General features: G+C 37.3%; 1 protein-coding gene across 1 annotated transcript in view; it reads left to right on the forward strand.

Annotated features, from left to right (window-relative positions):
• Positions 1-23,074, forward strand: part of CPA6 (carboxypeptidase A6) — a 259,455-nt gene extending 236,381 nt beyond the window's left edge. Inside the window, exons 9-11 of the mRNA XM_012739909.2 lie at positions 11,782-11,984; positions 16,420-16,504; positions 22,533-23,074. Coding sequence (XP_012595363.2) covers positions 11,782-11,984; positions 16,420-16,504; positions 22,533-22,720 — 476 coding nt within the window. The 3' untranslated portion in view covers positions 22,721-23,074. The remainder of the gene's footprint in view (positions 1-11,781; positions 11,985-16,419; positions 16,505-22,532) is intronic.
• Positions 23,075-23,444: the final 370 nt, after the last annotated feature.

The following is a 23,444-nucleotide window of genomic DNA, read 5'->3' on the forward strand; positions in this document are numbered from 1 at the left end:
GCAATCTTAGTATGAAATCTGGCAAAAGAAAAACTATAGAAATTAAAAATATGTCCTTTTAAAACTTTAAAATTTTGAGTCATGTGAATTTGTCATCTATTTAAAATTATATATACATAGAAATAAAATATATAGAGAGAAATAAAAACACTCATATGTAAGGATATGTATACTCTGGTATTTATTGCAGTATTATTTCTGTCAGATCAACAGGAATATCCCGCTTTCTTTATTGCAATATTGTTTATCACGGCAAAGAGAGAGAGAGAGAGAGAAATAAACATAATTCCCAACAATAGGCAGGCAGGAGACTAAATTATGTCACAACTTCAATAGAATGAATTTAAAAGAATGAATTCAAATTGACATGGAAGGAGTTCTACAAAATATCATCGAAGGAAAGAGCAAGAACCAAAAAAACTGTGATTATAGTCTCATTTTGTGACCCAAAATAGCTCCTATATATATATTAAAGTATAAAAATAGCTCCTATGTATGTATATCTATCCATGTAAAGATACATAAATGCATGGGTGCATGAATATGCATACGTACAGGGGTGTGTGTTTGTAAACTTTATTAACAGCTACACTCAGTTGTTAACATGGATTATTTGAGGGCAAGTTGACAATGAAAGATGCAAGTCAAAACTAAATATGTTAAAAGAAAACAACAATTTTTAATGGCATTGTGATTCCATTTATGAGAAATGTAAAATCTATAAATGAAAAAAAACCATAGAAAATGAAAATATAACCAGTGAAAACATGCCATAATAACTAGGACTTCTTGATACTGCTTACTATAGGACTCAGCTGCACCTGTCAAGTCAATTTCCACAGAGGCCAGTTGCAGTAAAACATAGAATAAAAGCATATTTGTCTACCATTTTTCTGATTTTACTTATTTCCATTTTGAAAACTTTAACTTTTTCCTTTTTTCTAATTTATTTTTTTATTTGAGCATATTACGGGGGTACAAATGTTTAGGTTACATATATTGCCTTTGCCCCACCTGAGTCAGAGTTTCAAGCATGCCCATCCCCCAGACAGTGCGCACTGCACCCATTAGATGTGACTATCTCATCCCCTCCTCCCTCCCCACCTGCCTGACACCTGACGAATATTACTACTAAGTGTGCATATAAGTGTTGATCAATTAATACCAATTTGCTGGTGAGTACATGTGGTGATTGTTTTTCCATTCTTGTGATACTTCAAAGTAGAATGAGCTCCAGCTCTATGCAGGATAATACAAGGTGTTTTTTGTGGCTGAGTAGAAGTCCATGATATACATATATCACATTTTATTAATCTACTTATGTATTGATGGACACTTAGGCAGTTTCCACATCTTTGCGATTGTGAATTGTGCTGCTATAAACGTTTGAGTGCAGATGTCTTTTTCACAGAATGTCTTTTTTCCTTTGGGTAGATGCCCAGTAATGGGATTGCTGGATCAAATGGTAGTTCTACTTTTAGCTCTTTGAGGTATCTTCATATTGCTTTCCACAGAGGTTGTACTAGTTTGCAGTCCCACCAGCAGTGTATGGACATTCCTATTTCTCCGCATCCATGCCAACATTTGTTCTTTCGGGACTTTTTGATAAAGGCCATTCTCACTGGAGTTAAGTGATAACTCATTGTGGTTTTGATTTGCATTTCCCTGATGATTAGAGATGTTGAGCATTTTTTCATATGTTTGTTGGCTATTTGTCTTCTTTTGAAAAGTTTCTCTTCATGTCCTTTGTCCACTTTTTAATGGGGTTATTTGATTTTTCCTTTTGGATTTTCCTGTGTTGTATATAGATTCTAGTTATCAGCCCTTTATTGATGTGTAGCATTCAAGTATTTTCTCCCATTCTGCATGTTGTCTGTTTGCTCTCATGATAGTTTCTTTGGCTGTGCAGAAGCTTTTTAATTTGATCAGGTCCCATTTATTTATTTTGTTGTTGCTGTGTTTGCCTTTGGAGTCTTCTTCATAAATTCTTTCTCTAGGCCAATGTCTATAAGAGTTTTTCCAACACTTTCTTCTAGAATTCTTATAGTTTCATGCCTTAGGTTTAAGTCTGTTATCCACTGTGAGCTGATTTTTGTGAGAGGTCAGAGGTGTGGATCCTGTTTCAGTCATCTACATGTGTCTATCCAATTTTCCCAGCACCATTATTGAATAAGGATTCTTTTCCCCAGTGTATGTTTTTGTCTGCTTTATCAAAGATTAGATGGTTATATGAGGATGGTTTTATATCTGGGTTCTTAGTTCTGTTCCGCTGTCTGTGTCTCCATATAATCCTCTCAAATGATACAGAAAAAGCATTCAACAAAATTTAGCAACCTTTTAGGATAAGAATGCTTAACAAATTAGGCATAGCTGGGACTTACCTGAAAATGATGCAAGCCATATATGACAAACCCATAGCCAACATCATGCTGAAGAGAGAAAATTGAAAGTGTTCTCACTTAGAACTGGAACCAGACCAGGTTGCCCTCTGTCAGCACTTCTATTCAACATATTTCTGGAAGTCCTAGCCAGAGCAATCGGACAAGAGAAAGAAATCAAGGGCATCCAAACGGGGACAGAAGAGCTCAATATTACTCCTTGCTGACAATATGATCTTATATCTAGAAAACCCCAAAGTTTCTGCCAGGAGACTACTGGAATTGATAAACAAATTCAGCAAAGTCTTAAGTTACAAAATCAATATATACAAATCAGTAGCATTCCTATATACCAACTTCAGTTAAACTGAGAACTAAATAAAAGAGTCAATACTCTTCATAATAGCAACAAAGAAAATAAAATGCTTAAGTGTATATTTAACTAAGGAGGTGAAAGATCTCTACAGGGAGAACTATAAAACACTGAGAAAGGAAATAGCAGAGGACATAAACAGGTGGAAAACCATGCCATGCTCATGGGTCAGTAGAAACAGCTTTGTTAAAATGTCTATACTACCCAAAGTGATCTACAGATTCAATGCAATCCCTATTAAAATACCAACATCATTTCTCACAGATCTAGAAAAAATAATTCTATGTTTTGTATGGAACCAGAGAAAACCCCATATAGCAAAAACAATCTTAAGCAAAAAGAACAAATTGGGGGGCATCAATTTACCAGACTTCAAGCTATACTACAAGGATATAGTAATTAAAACACCATGGTAACTGGCACAAGAACTTTTTTCTTTTTAAAAACTATTTCTCAGATCTCTATTTTTTTCTTCATATTTTTTTAATTACACAATTGCTATAATATTACAGAAATAAAACATTAGAAAAAATGATTAGCATATTACCAGCCTAACTACTATTCTTTAGTACATTTCCTTCCCCCTACTCCATGGATATTTTTAACCTTCTCATTTATATAAATGCATGTTCTTTTTTCCACTAAATAACTATAATCATTTTTCTATGTATTTATTGAATTCACTCTCTAGAAAGACTACAGATTGCAATACACATATTTTTCCATAAAAATTCATTAGGAGATCAAGAACTTTGTACATTCACATTCTTTCATATCATCATTTACATCATATATTCATTTAAGAAAAATAATACTTCAACACTTCTAAAGTATTTAAGTTAGATTTCATCTTTCTCATTCTTATTTTAAGAGAATTAATGTCTTTCTGCATAATTTATTAAAAAATTTAAAATGTTTTAATGACTTAATTCGTCTCCAAACCATTCTTTCTAAACATTATTTTTATATGTCTCATATGATATTGGCCTACAAATAAGACATGTATATAAATTCAAAATATATGTCAGGAATACATAAAAAGTTTATTGCTGATGGGATGAGTAATTAAAAACTTTTGGAGAAAATCTGAAGTCTCTTCTGTGTAAGGCCTGTGACTCCACCTTTTTTTGATCCCACCCATTCACATCCTTTCCAGAACTTTCTCCCATCAAATAGTCTCTCTCCTCTTTCTTTCTCTATGCTCTATTCCCCATAATTCCCATTGGTCATTTAGACATACTTAAGTTTTATCCTCTCTAAAAAAAAATTTAAGTTTTCCTCTTACCCCAAGATTACCTCTAGCCATCATTCTGTATCCTTCCTTTCCTTGTGGACCAAGCTTCCTACAAAAGAGTCTATATTCACCATCTCCTACTCCTTTCTTCCTGGTCCTCCTACTCAGTGAGTATGATATCTTGTCTTTGCCCCTACCATTCCACTAATCTGTCTAAAGGAAAAGTCCCCAGTGATTTTGTTACTATATATTAAAATACACTTCTTTTCTGCATTTTACGTGCAGACCACACCCTCCTTCTTGAAACATCAAAGCCCTGGGTCCCTTGACACCAGCATCTTATGGTCCTACTTTCTTGGCAATTCCTTCTTAGTTTGAATGACAGATTCCTCTTACTCTTCTTGCCTCTTTTAAATACTGATATCCCTCACAGTTTGATGCTTGGTTTGTTGTTGTTTTCATCCAAATCCCATTCTGAGTTATTTCGCTCTCATCAAATGATAATGACCTCCAGATATTTTTTCTCTAGCTTAATATTTCCTTTTAGTTTCATAGCCATATCCAGTACCCAATTAGACATCTCTCCTGGCAGCCTCAGGCTTCTCAAACTCAACATGGCCAAAATGAAATTCATTATCTTCCTTTCTCTCTACGTATCCACGATCCTCCTCATCTATTCAATATTTCAATCAATAAAACTATCAACTCAGCCTCCCCAGAAATGTAGGATGTTATCAGATGCCCCTTACTTGTTCTATACACTCAAACACTGAGTCTAGTTAGTTAATCTTCCAAATACTTCTTTAGTGCATCCCATTGGTGCTTTTTCTAATATCACGGCCCTAATTCCAGCTGTCAACATCTCTTGCCTGGATTCTTGTATTTGTATCTTGATTTGGCCTCCCTGAATATAGACTTGCCTGTTATGAATCTATCCTCTAAACTTCTACAAGATCAATCTAAAATGAAAATCTGACCATGGCTTAAAACTCTTCATGGTTAAGAGGCTGAGGGAAAGAGAAATGTGAATTGACTGCTAATAAGTATGGGGTTTCCTTTTGGAGTGATATAAATGTTCTAAAATTATAGTGGTGATGGTTGCACAGCTCAGTATATTTAGTAAATATACTAAAAACCACTGAATTGTACACTTTAAAAGAATGAATTTTATCGCATGTAATTTATATCTCAATAAAGCGGTCATAAAAGAACAAAAACCTCTCAGTTATGTTAGTTTGGGACCTCCAAGAGGCAGGCATCAATTCAGGATTAGATGTACAAGAGATTTATTGGCAGAAACATTTGTGAAGAATAAAGGAGAGGAAGCAAAAATAGGCTGGGACAGTCTTTGTTCCATGATGCAGGTCAGAAGCTTATGCAAGGAGAGGAGAAGTGAGCATTGGGTTGAAAGAGTCTCAGACTAAAGCACAGCTTTAAGAAAGGCTCAGCCAGGCCCATGGGGAGTTCTCAAGCCCCACTTGCCCTATAGAGCAGTGGTTCCCAACCTTTTTGGCACCAGGGACAGGTTTCACAGAAGACAGTTTTTCCAGGGATGGGCTTGGGGGCTGATAGGGGGCTGTTGGCGATGGAGCTCTGTCACTGGTCCCTAACAGGCCACAGACCAGTACTGGTCCATGGCACAGGGTTGGGGACCGCAGCTATTGAAAATACCTGCATCCTATAAGAACGGGCTTGCATGAGTACCCCTACCATGATCAGCCATTGTCTAGGAGCAACTATGCTTGCTGCAGCAGAGATCTGAGTAGTACATTTCATGGCCACCACAAAGATTTTTTTTATTGCCTAGAGCAGGCGTCCTCAAACTACGGCCCACAGGCCACATGTGGGCCGCCTAGCACATTTATCCTGTCCTCTGGGTGTTTTTGCCACCGCTGCCTGTCCTGCTTAGCAGCCCACTCGTCCCGGGCCCACAGTGCACACTCTCCAACGGTCTGAGGGACAGTGAACTGGCCCCTTGTTTAAAAAGTTTGAGGACCCCTGGCCTAGAGGATACTACAGGCTCCTTTGCATAATACATAAAATGTTTCCTGAACTAGTCCCTAATCACCACTCTAGACTCATCCACCAAAATTCCCTCCCTGACTTCCATTTTATGTTGAAGTTCAGTACTAAATGTTTCTTACCTTTTATACCATTGTTGATATTGCTCTCACTACCTGAAACTGTCTTCTAACTCATATCTATCCTTCGAGACTTATCTCTTCCAGGAGGCATTATCTCCTCTAAGCAGGCTTTCCTGGACACGCACACAGGGTAACTGCCCCTCCTCTCGGCTTCTGCGGTATCTTTTACTATATCACAGCACTTAGCACATTATACTATCTATTATCTGTATATCTTCCAGTCTAATCTATATGTTTCTCAACTCAGGGTCTGTGGCTTTTCATATTTGATCTCCAGTGCATGACGTGGTGTCTAGAATGGAGCAAATGTTCAGTTTAATTCAACTTCAGCTTGTCACTAAAAAACATAAGCCCTTTATATATATTATTACATTATTACATATGGTCTGATTTATGTTATCTTCCATATTTTGTGTTTCTTTATATTTCTTTGTTCTTTTTGGTAAAGGTGTGAAATTTTAATACTGTCTACCACATAAAAGTGATGTGAGAATTAAATAAAACATTTCGGGTAAAGAGCCCAACACACAGTGAATCCCAGCAAAGGAGGAGGTGGTGGCGTTGGCGCGGCGCAACCCAGTGTTGCTGGCAGAATCTGCAAGAAGCTCTTTTTAAATTCTGATTCTGACTAATAATAGGATTATAAAAATTCTTTCCAATATTCAAAACATACTTTTTAAAAAGTAATTTGTTTTAAAGAAAAATTTGGAAAAGATATATTCTAATATTTATCATTTTCCTTGAAATTTTTTTCTTTCCCTCTTTGTTTTCCCTGATGTTAGTCTCTAAACCTTCAAAACTTCTTAATTCATTATTCATTGTGTATGGTCAAGCACATTTTCAAAGTTCTCCTTCCCCGCCACTCAGATAATCTTCATCGACAACACTTAGTTATTCAAGAACAGCTCCTTAATGTTCATCTCCACGTTCGGTAAGCCCATCTGGAAGGGTGATATGAAGGCTAAGGATTGGAGAAAGCGCCTAACTAACAACAAACCAAACCCTTGTGGTTCTTGCTTTCATACCATGTTTTGTTTTTGTTCTTTAAATCATTAAACTATCTAAAATTTACTTTTGTATATTTAGGTTGTAAGGATCCAACTTTGTTTTCTCCATATTATAAGCTAGTTTTCTCAACATCATCCACTGAACAATCGTTTCCATAGTCATTTGTGATGCGCCCTCTATCATTATACCAAATTCCCATGTGTTCTGTGCCATTGGCCTACTAGTCTGTTCCTTGCTTGATGTCATGTCGTTTCTGTTATTATACCTATCTGGCATGTTTTGATGCCCAGTAGTATAAGTCCGTCCTCTTTGTTCTTCCTTTCTATGATCTTCTTAACTGTTTATTCTTCCTCAAAAATTGTAGAGTTTTTTAGTTGAGTTTTCCCCTAAAATCCTGCTGCTAGTGTTTTTGTTAAAATTGAATTGAACAATAAATAAATAGGGAAGAATTAACATCTTTACAATACTAAGTCATCACACTCATGAATGTGGTATAGTTCTCTGATTCAGTTCTTAATTATTGATATTTTAATAGAGTTTTAACATTTTCTGATAGCATGTATTGTATTCTTTGATAGATTAATTCATAGATATTGTGAATAATGTCTTATTTTCTACTATACATTATCTTAATACAATACTGCTATGGGTAGAATTAGCCTATTGATTTTTTCTTTTTATGACTGGCCACCCTATTAAATTTTTTAAGTTGATCTTTTATCTGGGTATCTTGGAGACTCCTCTACATTTTGCAAGACAAACAATGCTCCAGAGAATCTGTCCTATATAGGATCTGAGTTTTCTAAAGCAGGATAATCCCTCAAAATATTGTAAGTAGGTAGTGTTCCCCCAAATTTCATATCCATTGGAACTTCAGAATATGACTTTATTTAGTTACAATGAAGTATGCTGGATTAGGGTGGGTCTCAAATCCAATGGCTGTCTTTCTAAGAAGAGGAGAGGACACGCACACAAATGCAGGGAACAAGGCCATGTAAAGATACAGGAGCACAGTCATGTGCCGTGTATCAGTGTTTTAGTCAACAACTGATTGCATATATATAAAGGTGGTCCTGTGAGATTATAATACCATATTTTTACTGTACCTTTTCTATGTTTAGATACACAAACACTTACCATTATACTACAGTTGCCCAGAGTACTTAGTACAGTAACACGCTGTACAGGTTTGCAGCCTGGGGGCAATAGGTCACACCATGTAACCTAGGTGTGTAGTGGGCTAGACCCTCTGGGTTTGTGTAAGTGCACTCTGTGATGTTCACTCAATGACAAAATTGCCTAATGATGTATTTATCAGAACACATCCCTTCCCTTAAGCAGGGCATGAATGGAAGCATCTACAAACCAAGGAATGCCAAGGATTACCAGGACCTACTAGAAGCCAGGAAGAGGCAAAGGAGGATTCTCCTGCACACAGCATCGGGAGAGTGGATAGCCCTGCTGGCACCTTGATTCCAGACTTTTAGCCTCAAGAACTGTTAGAGAATAAATGTCTGTTGTTTTTAGCCACTCAACTTGTGGCAATGTATTATGGCAGCCTTGAGAAACTACTATAAACACCAAGTCTGCCACAATACTAAGAGTAGATATCTGATATATCTACTTACACATTTTTTTCTATAGACACGAAATTGCTGGATCTTTAGTTTCCTATATAAAAATATCAGTAATTTGATGGGTGAATGTAATCTATTAGCATTCTTCACAATTATTGTTACATTAAGGCTTATTCCTGCCATGTTAATTTATTTTTTAAAAATTTATTTCATAATATTATGGAGGTACAAATGATTTGGTAACATAAATTGCTTTTATACTGTATTGTGTCCATCCCCCAGATAGTGTGCATTGTATCCATTAGATGTGATTTTACCTGTCCCCTTCTCCCCCACCCACCTTTTTTTTCTCAAGACAGAGTCTCACTCTGATGCCCAGGGTAGAGTGCAGTGGCGTCATTATAGCTCACTGCAACCTCAAACTCTTGGGCTCAAGCAATCCCAAGTAGCTGGGACTACAGGTGCACACCACCACACCCAGCCCTGCTAATTTTTTCTATTTTGGGGAGAGCTGGATCTCACTCTTACTCAGGCTGGTCTTGAACTCCTTACCTCAAGGAATCCTTCTGCCTAGGCCTCCCAGAGTACTAGGATTACAGGTATGAGCCACTGCACCTGGCCCATCTGTTCTCTATTTGCCAGTGTTTCTTTTTTCTCCTTTTTTTCTTCCTTTACTACTTTCTATTAGGTGGGTCCAACTTACTTCTGCTGGTTGTGAAGTTTGTGTTCTATTTTTCTTCTTCTGGTGGTTAACCCTAACTTAAGACCTATACTTACGTTTTTCTTCTATCACTTTCTAAATGTAATCAATATCTATGTCTCCTTTTCAAAGAAGACTAACAACGTGCGTTTTCCTCTCCTGGTCCCCAGTCCTGTATCCTTCCATCAGTTTGTTATCTCCTAGAATTTGACACCAAGATTGTTACACTTCTTTTCCCCTTTGGACATTGCTTATTTAGACAGCAGATGTTAGTAAGTCACTTACTATCCTGTAATTCTTACATCAAGTAAGTTCTCTGGAGTTATTCATTATTTTGTTGGAATACTTTCGCCATGGGTGTTTTCAAAGTATGTCAGTGTGTAGTATGTACTTTTGAGGCCTTATATGCCACAGAATATCAGTATGAATGAGAATTCAGCTGGAAATAAAAGTCTAGATTCAAAATTCCTTTTTAATAAGCACTTTGGAAATATTATTCTAGTGTTGCTGTTGAAAAGTCAAATGTCAATCTGATTCTTGTTCCTTTCTAAATGACCTGCTTTTTTCTCCCTGGAATTGTTTCCTTTTCTTAAATTTCACTTTAATATGTCAAAATGTTGATATTTCCCACTTTATCACTTTTGTTTGGCACACAATAAGTCTGTTCAATCTTTACTTAATTGTGGAGAAATTTTAATTAGCAGTTCTTCAAATATTAATATTTAACTTGACTTTTTTTCTTTCCTTCCAGGGCTCCTATTAATCACATATTGAAGCTTATTCTATTTTTCATACCCTTTAATTTTTCTCTCATTTCTCCAATTCTTTATCCCTCCCTGATGCCTTCTGGGAGTGTTTCAAACCCCACTCCATCTCATTAGTTCATTCATTGACTGTATTCATCCAGCCCATGAATTAAGTATTTTTGTCTCTGTTATATCTGACTGGTTCTTTTTTATAACTCCATGTCCCTCTTTGTTCTCATTGCCCTCCTATATGCCCTTGAAAATATTTATTAGGATTATTGTAAATTCTTGTTTTCTCTGGCTCATGAATTCTGCTCCCTCCAGAATTAATTGTTCAGTTTGTGATCTTACCTGTCTAGTGCTTTATGTCAATATTCCACAGATCTCTCTCTATTTTTCCCACTCCCTTCAGAGCATCAGCTATTGCTTTTCATATTACATTCTGGGTTCCATCTGCATTCCACTTGCTTCTGAAGCATCTCCAGAATGAGATCAAAGGAGGGAATCCCCCATTGCTGTGAGTTCCCCATCTTGACTCTTGACTCTGCTACAGCATAAACTACACTTATTGTCCTCAAGATTTAGCCCAATTTGACTTTGTTGTCTTTTCATGTTCAGCAGAATTAGCCTGTGTCACAGAATCACCAGATATTTTCCATTAGTTTGTGAGAGAATTATTATTTTCTAGAGGTAGAGGAGAGAGAGTAATGGCCCCATATAGCAAATAACTATGGAAACTTTCTTAGAACTATAATATTTTGTAGTGATTTTTATTTTCCTTCCTTTCATAGACTTCTTAATAAGTATGCCCTATATATGATTTTCTAATTCAAAAACTATTAAAATTTCGAAGATTTCCCGACCGAACTTTAACCAACCCCCAAGATAACAAGAGAAGCCTCTTGGGTTTTACAAAACTAGTCTGGATATTGCTGATCTAAAAATATAATACAAATTGGTTTGGCATGTTCTTGGAAATTATTTCTGGATTGCCTTTATGTTTTTGCTCTATCAATATCAATTTGCTCTATCAATTGCTCTATCAGTATCTTATCAGACACTTTTACAGATGTCTAGCCTTTTCTTTCAATCTGACTTAGACTTATTCGAAAAATATTTGTTGGATGCTTGCCATACTCTTGTTCTAGCTGCTAGCTGCCCAGCAAGAAGGACATGGCCCCAGCCTTCACAGAGCATTTGAGTCTAAGAAAGAATCTAGATTGAATGCAGGTTCTATGAGAGCCTACAGTCTGTGAGATTTGTTTTTGTTTTTTGGTGGTTTTTTTTGTTTTTGTTGTTGTTGTTTTTCTGTGTTGTTTCCAGTGTATCCCAGGCACCTAGAACAGTATAAATACTGGTTGAATATTAAATGAGTAAATATTGAACACTAATTACAAGTGTACTGAATGTTATAAAGAGAGAGTACAGGTGTTGTGGAGCATGGGGACTTGAATCACCTTGGAATTTATAGTATCCATTCCCATAGATAAGAAGTTAGATGAATTGCTTAATAATACCATATGTTTACAGAAATAAAAGTTACCATTTAACGATACTGATTTGTGTTTCTCGTTTTTTCCCCTGCCCATTCCCCCACCCCATTGTCTTTTGTGACTCGCAGATGAAGGAGCTTCTGTGCACCCTTGTGATGATACATACTGCGGCCCTTTCCCAGAGTCTGAGCCAGAAGTGAAGGCTGTAGCTAACTTCCTCCGGAAACACAGAAAGCACATCACGGCTTACCTGTCCTTTCACGCCTATGCTCAGATGTTGCTCTACCCGTATTCTTACAAATATGCAACCATTCCCAACTTTAGCTGTGTGGTAAGTGTTTGGCCCCTCATCTGTGTGTGAGGCTTCGTGCTTCCTCTCTGATGCTAAGGTGGTTCAAAGTACTGCTGACAATGGCAAACACATACAGTGTTTATTCTAAGAAGTATTTTGCACGTATTAACTCATTTATTCTTCATAACAATCATACAAGGTAACTCTTATTAACTTCACTTTACTGATGAGGAAACTGAGTCCCAATGATATTAAGTGACTCAACTAAGGACACGTAGCTACCAAGTGTCATAGCCAGGATTCAGCCCTGAGTCTAGCTCCAGAGTTACTGCTTTTGACCAGTGTGCTGCTTCTCAAATGTAATCATTTCAACCCTATTTACATTCTTACCACAGGTTATTCAGGAAAGGTCAGGATGGATTTGATTAGTATTATAGCTTCGGTCACATATGCAGAGCTGTAATTAACTTTATTGAGTAAATAATTGTTCATAAATTATAGTCTGACTCTCATTAATTAAAAGTAAGTTTTAATTTATAAGCGCTATTTGCTTAATGCTTAAGTCTCTGGGTATGTATCTGACAAGTTAGTACTAAGAAGGACCCTACTTGCAGGCAAAAAATTCCTTGAAAATGAAAAAGCAGAGTTCCTTTCTCTCCTATAGCAGAAACCCAACAAGCCATTCACTATGGGGCACAATTTGTCATAAAGTGAGTCACTTCAGTGAGCCTATAGCATCTAAAGGCCTATATTTCAAAACTAAGAAAATTCTTAGTTATATCATTCTAATATATGGTGTGAGAAGTCAGGATGGCAAGTACCTTTGGGGACAAGGGAGGGGCCAGGGAGGGGGCACAAAGGGGTTCGTGGGTTGCTGCGACTGCTCTTGCTCTTGACCTGGATGGTGGTACATGAATGTGTTCAATTTGTGATCATTCACTGAACTATAAACTCATAATTTGGGTACTCTTCTGTGTGCATATTTGAGGGCATTTTTGCCTCCTGACACCAAGCGTGTGATGTCTTTTCCAACACCACTTCTTTACCGCCAACTGGGTGCCCAACAATGCAACTCCAGTCTGACACTGATTACCCAAGGTTAGCATCAGACTCCACGGGTTTAAGGACTCAGTCCCGCAATACGCCCTCACTTCAGACACCAGTCACAAGTAGGGGTTCCCAGGTTACCCACACTTATGTCCGACTTGGCTCCCACCATCTCTTCTTCAGGTTCAATATTTCACTAGAATGACTCATAGAGCTCAGGGAAGTAAGCTTTACTTACTAATACCTGTTTATTATAAAACACACAACTCAGGAATAGCCAAGACAAGGAGAAGCACAAGGCAAGGTATGGAGGGAGGGTGTGCAGGCTTCTTTGTGTTCTCCAGGTGCATCAGATGTGTTCATCAACCTAAGAGCTCCCCAAATCCTATTGTTTAGGGTTTCTATGGAGATTTCATTACATAGGTATAGTTGATTACATCACTGACCATTGGTGATTGAACTTACTCTCTGGCCCCTCTCTCCTCCTCAGAGGATGGGGAATGGAGCTAAAAGTTCCAACTCCCTAATCACATGGTTTGGTCTTCCTGGTTGTTAGCCTGCCCCTCCCCCCATCCTGAAGCTATCTAGGGGCCCCCAGTCACCAGTCATCTCATTAGCATGCAAAAGACACTCTTACCACTCTAGAGAGTCCAAGATTTTTAGGAGCTTTGCACCAGGAACTAGGGATGAAAACTGAATATTTATTTTTTTATTATACTACAATGTTATACTTGAATTAAAAAGTTTTTCTAAAATAGAAGCTTTCCCTTTCTCCCTATACCCTGAACTCCAAAGTTTGCACCAAAATTGCTGGAGTTTCAGGAATTCCTGACTTAAATGTCCAAGAACTAGGAGGAACCGGGATATGAGGAAGCCAGAAGAAAGCCTGGGGAAGGCTTTCATCCTGTCTGAGGGGGGAACTCTGTTCTTGGCATTCCAAGAATTCTGAGCAAATTCCATTTAGAAATATTCTAAAGTGATAGTCATATTCTGTAGTGTTATTCTTTAGCTGCTCTGTGAGTCACATAGCCTTTCCTTTTGTTTTTGTTGTTGTTGCTGCTGCAGCTGCAGCTGTTGCTTTGTTGACCTGGCATCCTGACACCTTGCATCGCAATATTTCTATAGGCAAATATTCAGCCCTTTCTTAAGTGGGAACAGTGTCTATTTATATTCTTAACAACAGATGATGCGGAGTATGCAATATATAAAAATTATTACATGAGAATGTTCTTCGTATTTTAAATTTATCTTCCCACAGTGAGTTAAGCCTATTTTCCTTTTGCCTTGGATTAGAGGATGTGGTGTAAGAATAGATCAGTGGTTCAAAACCAAGGCTGACTTTGCCTCCCAGTGGACATCTGGCCATGTCTGAAGACATTTCTGATTGTCACAAGAGGGGTGGGGGATGCTATTGGCATCTAGGGGGCAGAGGCCAAGGATGCTGCTAATCATCCTGCAGTGCACAGGACAGCCCCACACAGCAAAGAATTGTTCAGCCCAAAATATCAACAGTGCCATTGTTGAGAAATCTTGGAGTGGGTTAAGGGAAAGCTAAATCAATAAAGCTAAGACTACAATTCTCAGAAACTAGTCAGTCTCTGAATGTTAACCAGAAACGATCAAATTTTATTAAAAATCTTCACAAACATTTCATCAGTATGTAAGAGTCTGTATTCCTGCTAACATTTTTTTAAGTCATTCATTAGGTTGCTTTTTAAATACAAAATACATACCTTCCTCAGCTGAAAACTAAGTAAGGCCTCCATCCTTTTGAAAAAATTAGAAAGAAAAAACAACAGGGAAAGGGGGAATCACTTAAGTAAACTCTTTAAAATATTAATAGGTGTCTAGGTGTGCCACCCTGGAAAATAATTATTGGGGGAAATGATAAAGTTTTAACTTTTTGTGTACAGATATTATCCACACCCCTTGTCAACATGTACCTACAGCCAAATGGCAGAAGTACAGTGAGCTCAAAAGGCTAAACCTGTGTACATAATTTGTGTATATAGGCAAAGTAGTTATCTTTTTCTTTCTTAGATTTTTTTTTCCCTGGGTTTAGTCATCTGAAATAATGAGGAACAAAGGTCTCCTCACCAGCAGAATGCAATAATCTTCTAAATGTAGAAATATCTGCCCTTGCCATGGAATATTGCTGAAATTGTTGGAGATGTTAAAATCTTAGAACATTCTCCATAAAGATATTTCATTATGGTGTTTACATTCCTTTTCTGTTGGCTCCTGTGGGAAGAATGTCATCATCAGTGAGATCAATAATAAATAGTCTGCCAGCTTCTGGAGCCTGGTCCCTGAATAGCCACGAAGTGTGGCATTTGCTCCAAATACTGCCTATGCATCCCTGAGCTGAATGAGGACAGCAACCTGAAGCTCAGTCCGGCACACGCCACCATGTTGTCCAGAGTGTATTAAAGTATTAAATTATTCACAGGCAAATTGAAATGGGAGAGTTGTATACTGGTTTCAACATACTTCTTTTCCTTTCACTTGTCACATAATACTTCTCTAACTCCTGTTGAAACGAGTGATTTTATACTATTTGAAAATGTTTAAAGGATAGTATCATTCCAGTCATAGTAGAATATCCACCTTTTAGTATTTTGATTGTGTTGAGTATTTTTCCTAACGTTTGGCATTGGTAGGAAGAGTTCCACCTTAGAATTTCTGCATCTGAGCAGTACCTGACTAAGCTCTGTGGGAGGCATGTGTAACCTTAGAAGTCATGAAGCATTCTGAAGTTGTTCCCATGCCTTGTAAGGATAAACACAGCATAAGAGAAGTCATTCTTACAGAATTAAAGGATTTTTAATTGATCCAGATATGTTTTAAATACCTTATACATAGCCACTGAGATATATGCTTAAGAATCAATATTATTGTCTTAATACTTTTTTACAGATTTATTCTTATTCAACATTCATCTAAGAAATATCAATCAAGTATCTGTTATATACAGACACAGTACTGGGTATGAGCTGTGAATAAGACTGACCTGGTTCATTCCCTGCCAAGCATTTTGTAATTTATAGAAATAGGTGTCCCTGAACTAAAGTGAAGAGGACAGAACACTAAATCAGCCTTAGAAAATATGGGTACTTAACCACTCTTTGCTCTGTAATGCCAGCATACCCATTTAACATCACTGAGCCTTCCTTGCCTCATTGGCAAAATGGAAATATTACTGATCACTGGATTGTTGTGCGACAAAAGAAATGATGTGTTCCAAAACATGTTGCAAATGGAGCATGTGACATAAGAGTAATAGAACATTATTATTAAATGTAGCCAGCAACTAATATGCCCGTCATCGTCCTCTATGTTGATGACTGATCAAAGCTCGCACAACATGTCAGTGTTTCTGAAAGTATCAGTGTAACAATATATAAAGTTTCTCCATTTTCCCTCACAGGAATCTGCAGCTTACAAAGCTGTGAATGCACTTCAGTCGGTATACGGGGTACGGTACAGATACGGACCTGCCTCCAGAACGTTGTGTAAGTTTCCTGTGTGTGTTGTGTTAGAATCATCACTCTTGAACCAACATCCTGTGCCATGACTTCCTTTTTAAAAGGAGAAAGCATATTCTCCCTAAAGTGAAATTTTTGACTATCAAATTAGCCCAGGAAGATGGAAGGAGTTTATACCTGATTACTTTTACACAGCTTGACAGAAGTCACTGTACCCACTTGAACAAATTCTAAGCAGAGAATGTACTAAGCATGCAGTAATGACTGCAAGTTGCACGGAGATCTTATGACAGTAGAACATACCAAAATGGACTCCTTAAGCAATTGTAACCACTGTGAGGGTGGAAATGGGCCTTGAGAAGATAATGAAATAAATGTTTCAGCCCTACAACAGCTTCCCTTTTACTCCTTCCCTCCACCGCTCTTGTTATGAAATGCTATTTCTTATGTAATACCTCCAGCTGAATTTTCCCTTAAAAGGTGATTAAAAAGTATTTCTTCTTTCATATGAAAAAGAAAGCAACTGGGCATATGGAAAGAACTTGGACAAAAGATGTGGATTCTAGTCCTAATTCTGCCAGGTTGTGTCATCCTGGCCAAGATATTTATTAATCCCGGGCTTTAGTTTCCACAACTGTAACATGAAGAATTGGACTAAATCATTACTTACAGCCTTTCAAACTCTAACATTCATTCACTATATGACTTGGAAAATCTAGTGAGAAGTCATGTCTATATGAAAGTCTATGTATGCATATAAAGGTAAACACACAAATGTGTATGTGTGTATAGATAGTGACATCTGATTATGCTTCTCAGTAAGGTGGCAAATTTCTCCTGGATTTCTTTAATCTACCTATCATTATATTGTTAATGTCTTACCACTCACTTTCTTCAGCCTTCAGAACAAAAGTTTGGTTCATCAATTAACATTGCTTTTGAAATGAGTTTATCCTAATAATAAGAATGTCACAAGTATCTGTAGATTTTTTTTTCAAAGTCCATGATCATTGGTCTCATGCAGATCTTTTTAGAACTGTTTTTCAATAGTCACCTTGAAAGGGGAAAAATATTAATAGTATTTTAAAAATCACATTTCCAATTAATACTAATATATAAAAAAAACATTAGTTTTTAAATGTCTTGCTAACAGTTCACCTTTTCAGCTTTGTATAAAGGCACAGTCATAGTATTATATTTACCAAGAACAATCTGTTACTATAGAAATGAGGCTGTCACATCACCATGATGTAACTGTTGGCACATATTGTCTCTGGCTTTGGCTACTATGACTACTATTTGTAGTTCCAATGTACTCTAACCAGAGGGACACAGAAGACATAGCCTATCTTCTGTCCTTAACTGAAGCAAAGGGAATCTGAGAAACAGCAGAGTCATTTAACTGTCATTTTCACATAATGATTCCATCTCTAACTTGTCCTCGGAAAAACATCATAAAAAGTGGTATTATTTGAGTAAATTAGCATGCTCTGGAAATTTAATAATAGCAATAATAGGATTATATCAAGCTGGATCATATAAATTTCAGGAAAACAGACAAAGATTTTCTATAAAACATTTATTCATTTAATAAATGGTTTTTAAGAGCCTGTTAGATTAAAAACTGCATACTAGGCACTTTGGGGTATAAAGATACCAAATAATAACAGCTAATATTAATATATCCTGAGCACTTTCAAGTGATTTATTATTTCATTTAATTTTCACAACAACCTTATGTGGCAGCTACTATATTTTTTCAAAAAGGGAGACTGAGGCATAGAGAAGTCACCCAGAAGGTGGTAAAAACAGATGCAGCCCATGCCAGCAGTCTGCCTCTAGCGCCCTGCTTTCAACTTTGTGCTGAAAAGCTGGGGAGTGTGAGGTCACAGGAGCCAGAAGCAGAGAGTAGCCAGAATGGCCCGTCAGCTATGTTAAACGCTGTGGAGAGGCTGAAAGTGAGATCTGAGGGAAAACAAAAAGAGAAAGGAGACTAGGCCTGCAGTCACTGGTGACCTTCGAGAACAAAATGTCATAGACAGGTAGAGGCAAGAGCCAGCTTGAAAGTGGTTGAGGATGTACAAGCAACATATATAGATTCCCTTTTGAGTTCTAAAGCAAAAGAATGAAGAAAAAAGGATGGTAACCAGGGATATATGGCAGGATTGTGAGAAGGAACTGTGATAGGAAAGGGGTCCTTAAGTACTTTAGCCAGGGGTGGGGAACATTTTCTTGTTGGAAGGCTGCATTCATTTAACTGTAATCAAATAAGGCCACATTCAAGAAACATCAATTAGATATACTTTAAAATGGACCTTATTTTGTAAAAATCTAACTACTATGTACTTAATAACTTCAAACAATGAAAACTACTTGTTAATTTTAAAATTAACCTTTTAATGACTTCGTTGTGTCCACTTTTTGTTGGAAAGCTTTTGAATATTTGGTTGCAGCATGGAGGCCTGCAGTTTCAGTTGATCTTCTAGATGGGTATCAGTCATTTGTAACCTTAAGAGTATCTTCATTTGGGTTAGGTGGAAGAATGTAGATTTGCAGCAATAAATAGTTGAAAAGCACAAAAGCATTTTTCAGGCATGTTGCCAAAGGCATGGGAATTCTACTTCATTTTTCCATTTCAATTGGATGTTTCTCAGCAGCAAACAAATGACTTTAAAATGTTATCTACTGAGAGCTCAATCAATTCCATCTGTAGTTCTTTCAGCGTCTTGCTTTTATCAACTAGGTGAGGCTGAAATGCTAATTTGAATGTGATGTCATGATTCTCAAAGTCTGTGAACCTTTAATTGTATTCTCCAATTAATAAGTCTGTAACAGCTGCGTATTCTTCAAATGATTCACATACATCATCCTGCTCATCTATGACCTTTGCTAAGTGGAGAAAATGTTCATCTGAAATCTGCTTTTGAAGAAGTGTTTAGAAAAAAGGATAGCATTTTTCAAGATGCTTGCATTTTTTGCCACATATCATACATAGACTTAGTTTTACCTTGCAAAGAAATATTCAAGTAGTTTTGATTTGCTATGCTATCACACAGAAATGCTGCATTCTTATAGAAATCTTCTTTCAATAATTCACATTGGTGATTCTGTTCTTCATAACATTTAACTATCTGTTCTCACAGAGATAAAATTTTGGCTAACACCATCCTTGCAATAGCCGATGCACCTTAGAATGATATGGCAAATCCACACTGAATACCTCATCAGTCAACCTTAGCATGATGCTATGACCTGATGATGCCATGTTACATTTGCACCAATATAGTTAACACCACTTATAACTTGTTGCAAAGTGTCACTTAAAATAGTAGCTTTAACACAGAGACTTTGCTGATGCAACACACAACAAAAAGAAATGAGAGCATCTGGATCTGTTAATACTTTTTTTTAACTATGTAATAAACCCTTCATGTTTTCCTGTCATGGAAGGTGCACCACCTTTACACTTGATAAATTTACCAAGTTCAGTTCAATTTCATGACATTTACCTTGAAAGTTGTCAAAGATATCTAGTCCCCGTGTTTTGTTTGCAAGAGTGCCCAAGTGAGTAACTCTTCATAGCAAAGGAAATCTTCCGTTATGACCTGAAAGAAGTATAAACCTGTGCTAAGTCAGTAGTATCAATTGATTCATCCAAACCGATTGAATAATATGTATTTTCCTTTTGAAATATTGCATGAAGTTGTTCCGTTAAGTTGAAGGCTAATTCATAATGCCAATCAATTATGGTTCTCCTTGAAAGAGGCAGTTGTTTGTACTTTGAAACATTATTGGGCTCTAAGCATCCTACAACTTTGACATTGCATTCTTTCATAGTTTCTGCATCACCAAATGGCTTCCCTTTTTCCCCAAGTATATAAGGTACTTTTAAGTTGCTTCAGTGGCATCATTTCCAGGTCTTATTATTGTTTGAAAGAATAATCTTTGCTTTTGCTTTTCATCTTTTAATTTCTGCAATACAACCTTTTGTATGTCTCCCTGTAATTTAAAATATTTGTGGCCTTTATGAGTGTTATAATGCTCATGAGCATTTAATTTCTTTAATGCTGATATTGCAGTATTACAAACCAAGCAAATCATCTTATCTTTAGCAGAAACAAGATCATACTGAATTTCCAATCTTCATTAAAAAATCTGTTTTCTTCCTTCAGCATTCTCTGGTCTTCTTTGACATTATGGGCTGTTAAACAGACAGAATTAAAAAATACTGTTGAGCTGTGCAACTATTCACAAATTCTACTTCAAACAGAAACACAGTGAACATTGTCAAAAGCTGATAATAGGCTGGCGTACTTGACCCCCATAAACTCTCACCAACCAGCCTCGTGCAGTAGTGGCTCCAATCAGGTGGGGGAAGTTAGAACTAAATCATGAGTGTAGCAGCCATCACCTTAGCCCTATGGCTTACTATGTTCGAATTGTGCCAGTCAGACTAGGAAGGTCACTTAAGCCCAGGAGTTTTAGGTTGCAGTGAGCTATGATGACACTACAGCACTCTAGCCTGGGTGACACAGCGAGACTCTGTCTCAAAAAAAGAGAAAGAGAGGATGCATGTAAAAGACAAGCAGCATTTCTTTCTTTGAGCATGAAGGAGAAAAGTCAGGGAGCTCTGATGTCAATAGAGGAGGTGATAGGGTAATCATCTAGAGTATGGGGGACAGGGGAAAGTGAGGAGTTGGATGAGTAGAGAATGGGAAAGTTTCAATAAGTGAAGGACTAGAAAAAGGAGCCTAGAGCAGCATTGGAGGTATAAAAAGACAGTGATTTTCCTTTTCTTTTAGAGAGACAGGGTCTCTTTTCATCACATAAGCTGGAGTGCAGTGGCATCGTCATAACTCACTGCAGCCTCCAACTCCTGGGCTCAAGTGATCCTCCTGCCTCAGCCTCCCAAGTAGATGGGACTACATCCATTTTATATTTGTTTAAATTTATTTTTTGTGGAGATGGGGTCTTGCTATGTTGCCCAAGCTGCTCTCAAACTCTTGGACTCAAGTGATCCTTCCGTCTTGGCCTGACTTCAGTAATTAGATAGTGTAACTTTATAGGATATCTATTCAACAAGAACTTTCTCTAGCTCCTTCACCAATTGAAAGCAGAAAAATTGGGATAAAGATTGAAGATGAGCCAAAAAAAAAAAAAAAGGCAGGAAAAGGATAGGGATGTGGCATTTTGAGGGTCTGGTGAGAAATTCAGTGAAATGATTGACTGTGGTCGAGTGGACAGTCAAATGAAACCACAAGAAGGCAGCAAGGAATATAGAAACTGAAGGGTAAAGTCCAAGAACAAGGTCAGCAGGAGTGGAAACACAGGGGAGGCAGGAGAAATGAGGAGGTTCTCTGGGAATAGAATTTTAATATTCTAGACCTTGGAAGTGAAGAAGAACTGAGTGGTAAGAACTGAAAAACAAAAAAAGTCCACATTGTAGATTATTTATAGGTGAATAAAGTGAGGGTGAAGATAAATGTTATTGGAATTGAGGTTGAGAAATGTGGAGCTCATCAAACTGGTAAAACATTAATACATAGACTAGATCCTCAAAGATGACAGCAGGTCTGATTTATAGGTTCCATGGGCCAAATGCCACGGAACTCCTGTTAAATCATTCTTATTGAAGCAGTATTTAATTGGAAGGATGTAACATAACTTAATAAGCAAGTACTATACTGTATATACATTTAGAAAAATGGCCAGTTGCAGTGGTTCACACCTACAATCCCAGCACTTTGGGAGGCTGATGAAGGAGGATCACTTGAGGCCAAGAATTGGAGACCAGCCTGGGCAACATGGCAAGACCCCATCTCTACAAAAAATAAATTAGCCAGGCATGATGGCAGCATCTGTAGTCCCAGCTACTCAGGAGTCTGAGGCAGGAGAATCGCTTGAGTCCAGGAATTTGAGGTTGCAGTGAGCTATGATCATGAAACTGCACAGTAGCCCAGGCAAGAAGCAAGAGAGTGAGACTCTGTCTCAAAAAAAAAAAAAAATGCAGACTCTTTAGTAAGGCTGATCTTTTTCTTTTTCTTCTAACTTTTAGATGTGAGCTCTGGTAGCTCAATGGATTGGGCCTACAAAAATGGAATACCCTACGCATTTGCTTTTGAACTACGTGACACTGGACATTTTGGATTTTTACTCCCAGAGATGCTCATCAAACCCACCTGTACAGAAACCATGCTGGCTGTGAAGAATATCACAATGCACCTGCTAAAGAAGTGTCCCTGAGGAAGCCTACAGGTCAGATCAGCTGCCAGAGAGAGCAAGCTGATCTGAGCAAGAGCTACTTGGCGCTGGGTGGAAATTGTTTCTAAAGAGAAGGGTAGCCGCTTAGAGCGAATTTATCTATGGACTTTAAAAAGATCTTCTCATGCAATTTGACACTTTGCGGCAACAGTAACCCATAAAAATGAGGGCATAGCCTGCTTTGTTATAAGAGAAAACATCCATTTTATATTTGTTTACAGTCTTATTTGATTACAGAGGGAGGGGATGTTTTCAAATTTCTTTGTCTCTAGAAGTATACAAATTAATCGAGGCTTTCCCTTCAATAAACTTCATGTTCTCAATTAAGATCTAGGCTAGTAATAATGTTTAATAATTTGGTTCTCATTGGAAATGGAAATTTTTTAAATGGAAAGAACCAGCTATATTTCTTCATATGTTAAACACACAATTTATCAATACCTGTAAAAATATAGCAAGATAGAGCAACTTACATTTAGACTCAGAGAATGCCACTTTAGAAAAGATAAGTAAACATTAATTAAGGTGCCAGCTGCACAGTTAAGAGCTTTACACTAATAATATCACTCATTCCTCACAACACCATGAGGTAGGTACTACTATTATCCTCATTTTTCAAATGAGGAAATTGAGGCTCAGATATGTCACATAGCCTTCCTTTTCCAGGACCATGACAGGATAGGTATCTAGACTGATGGAAATAACT

The sequence above is a fragment of the Microcebus murinus genome, chromosome 7 (assembly GCF_040939455.1).
Source record: "Microcebus murinus isolate Inina chromosome 7, M.murinus_Inina_mat1.0, whole genome shotgun sequence".
NCBI classification, from domain to species: domain Eukaryota; kingdom Metazoa; phylum Chordata; class Mammalia; order Primates; family Cheirogaleidae; genus Microcebus; species Microcebus murinus.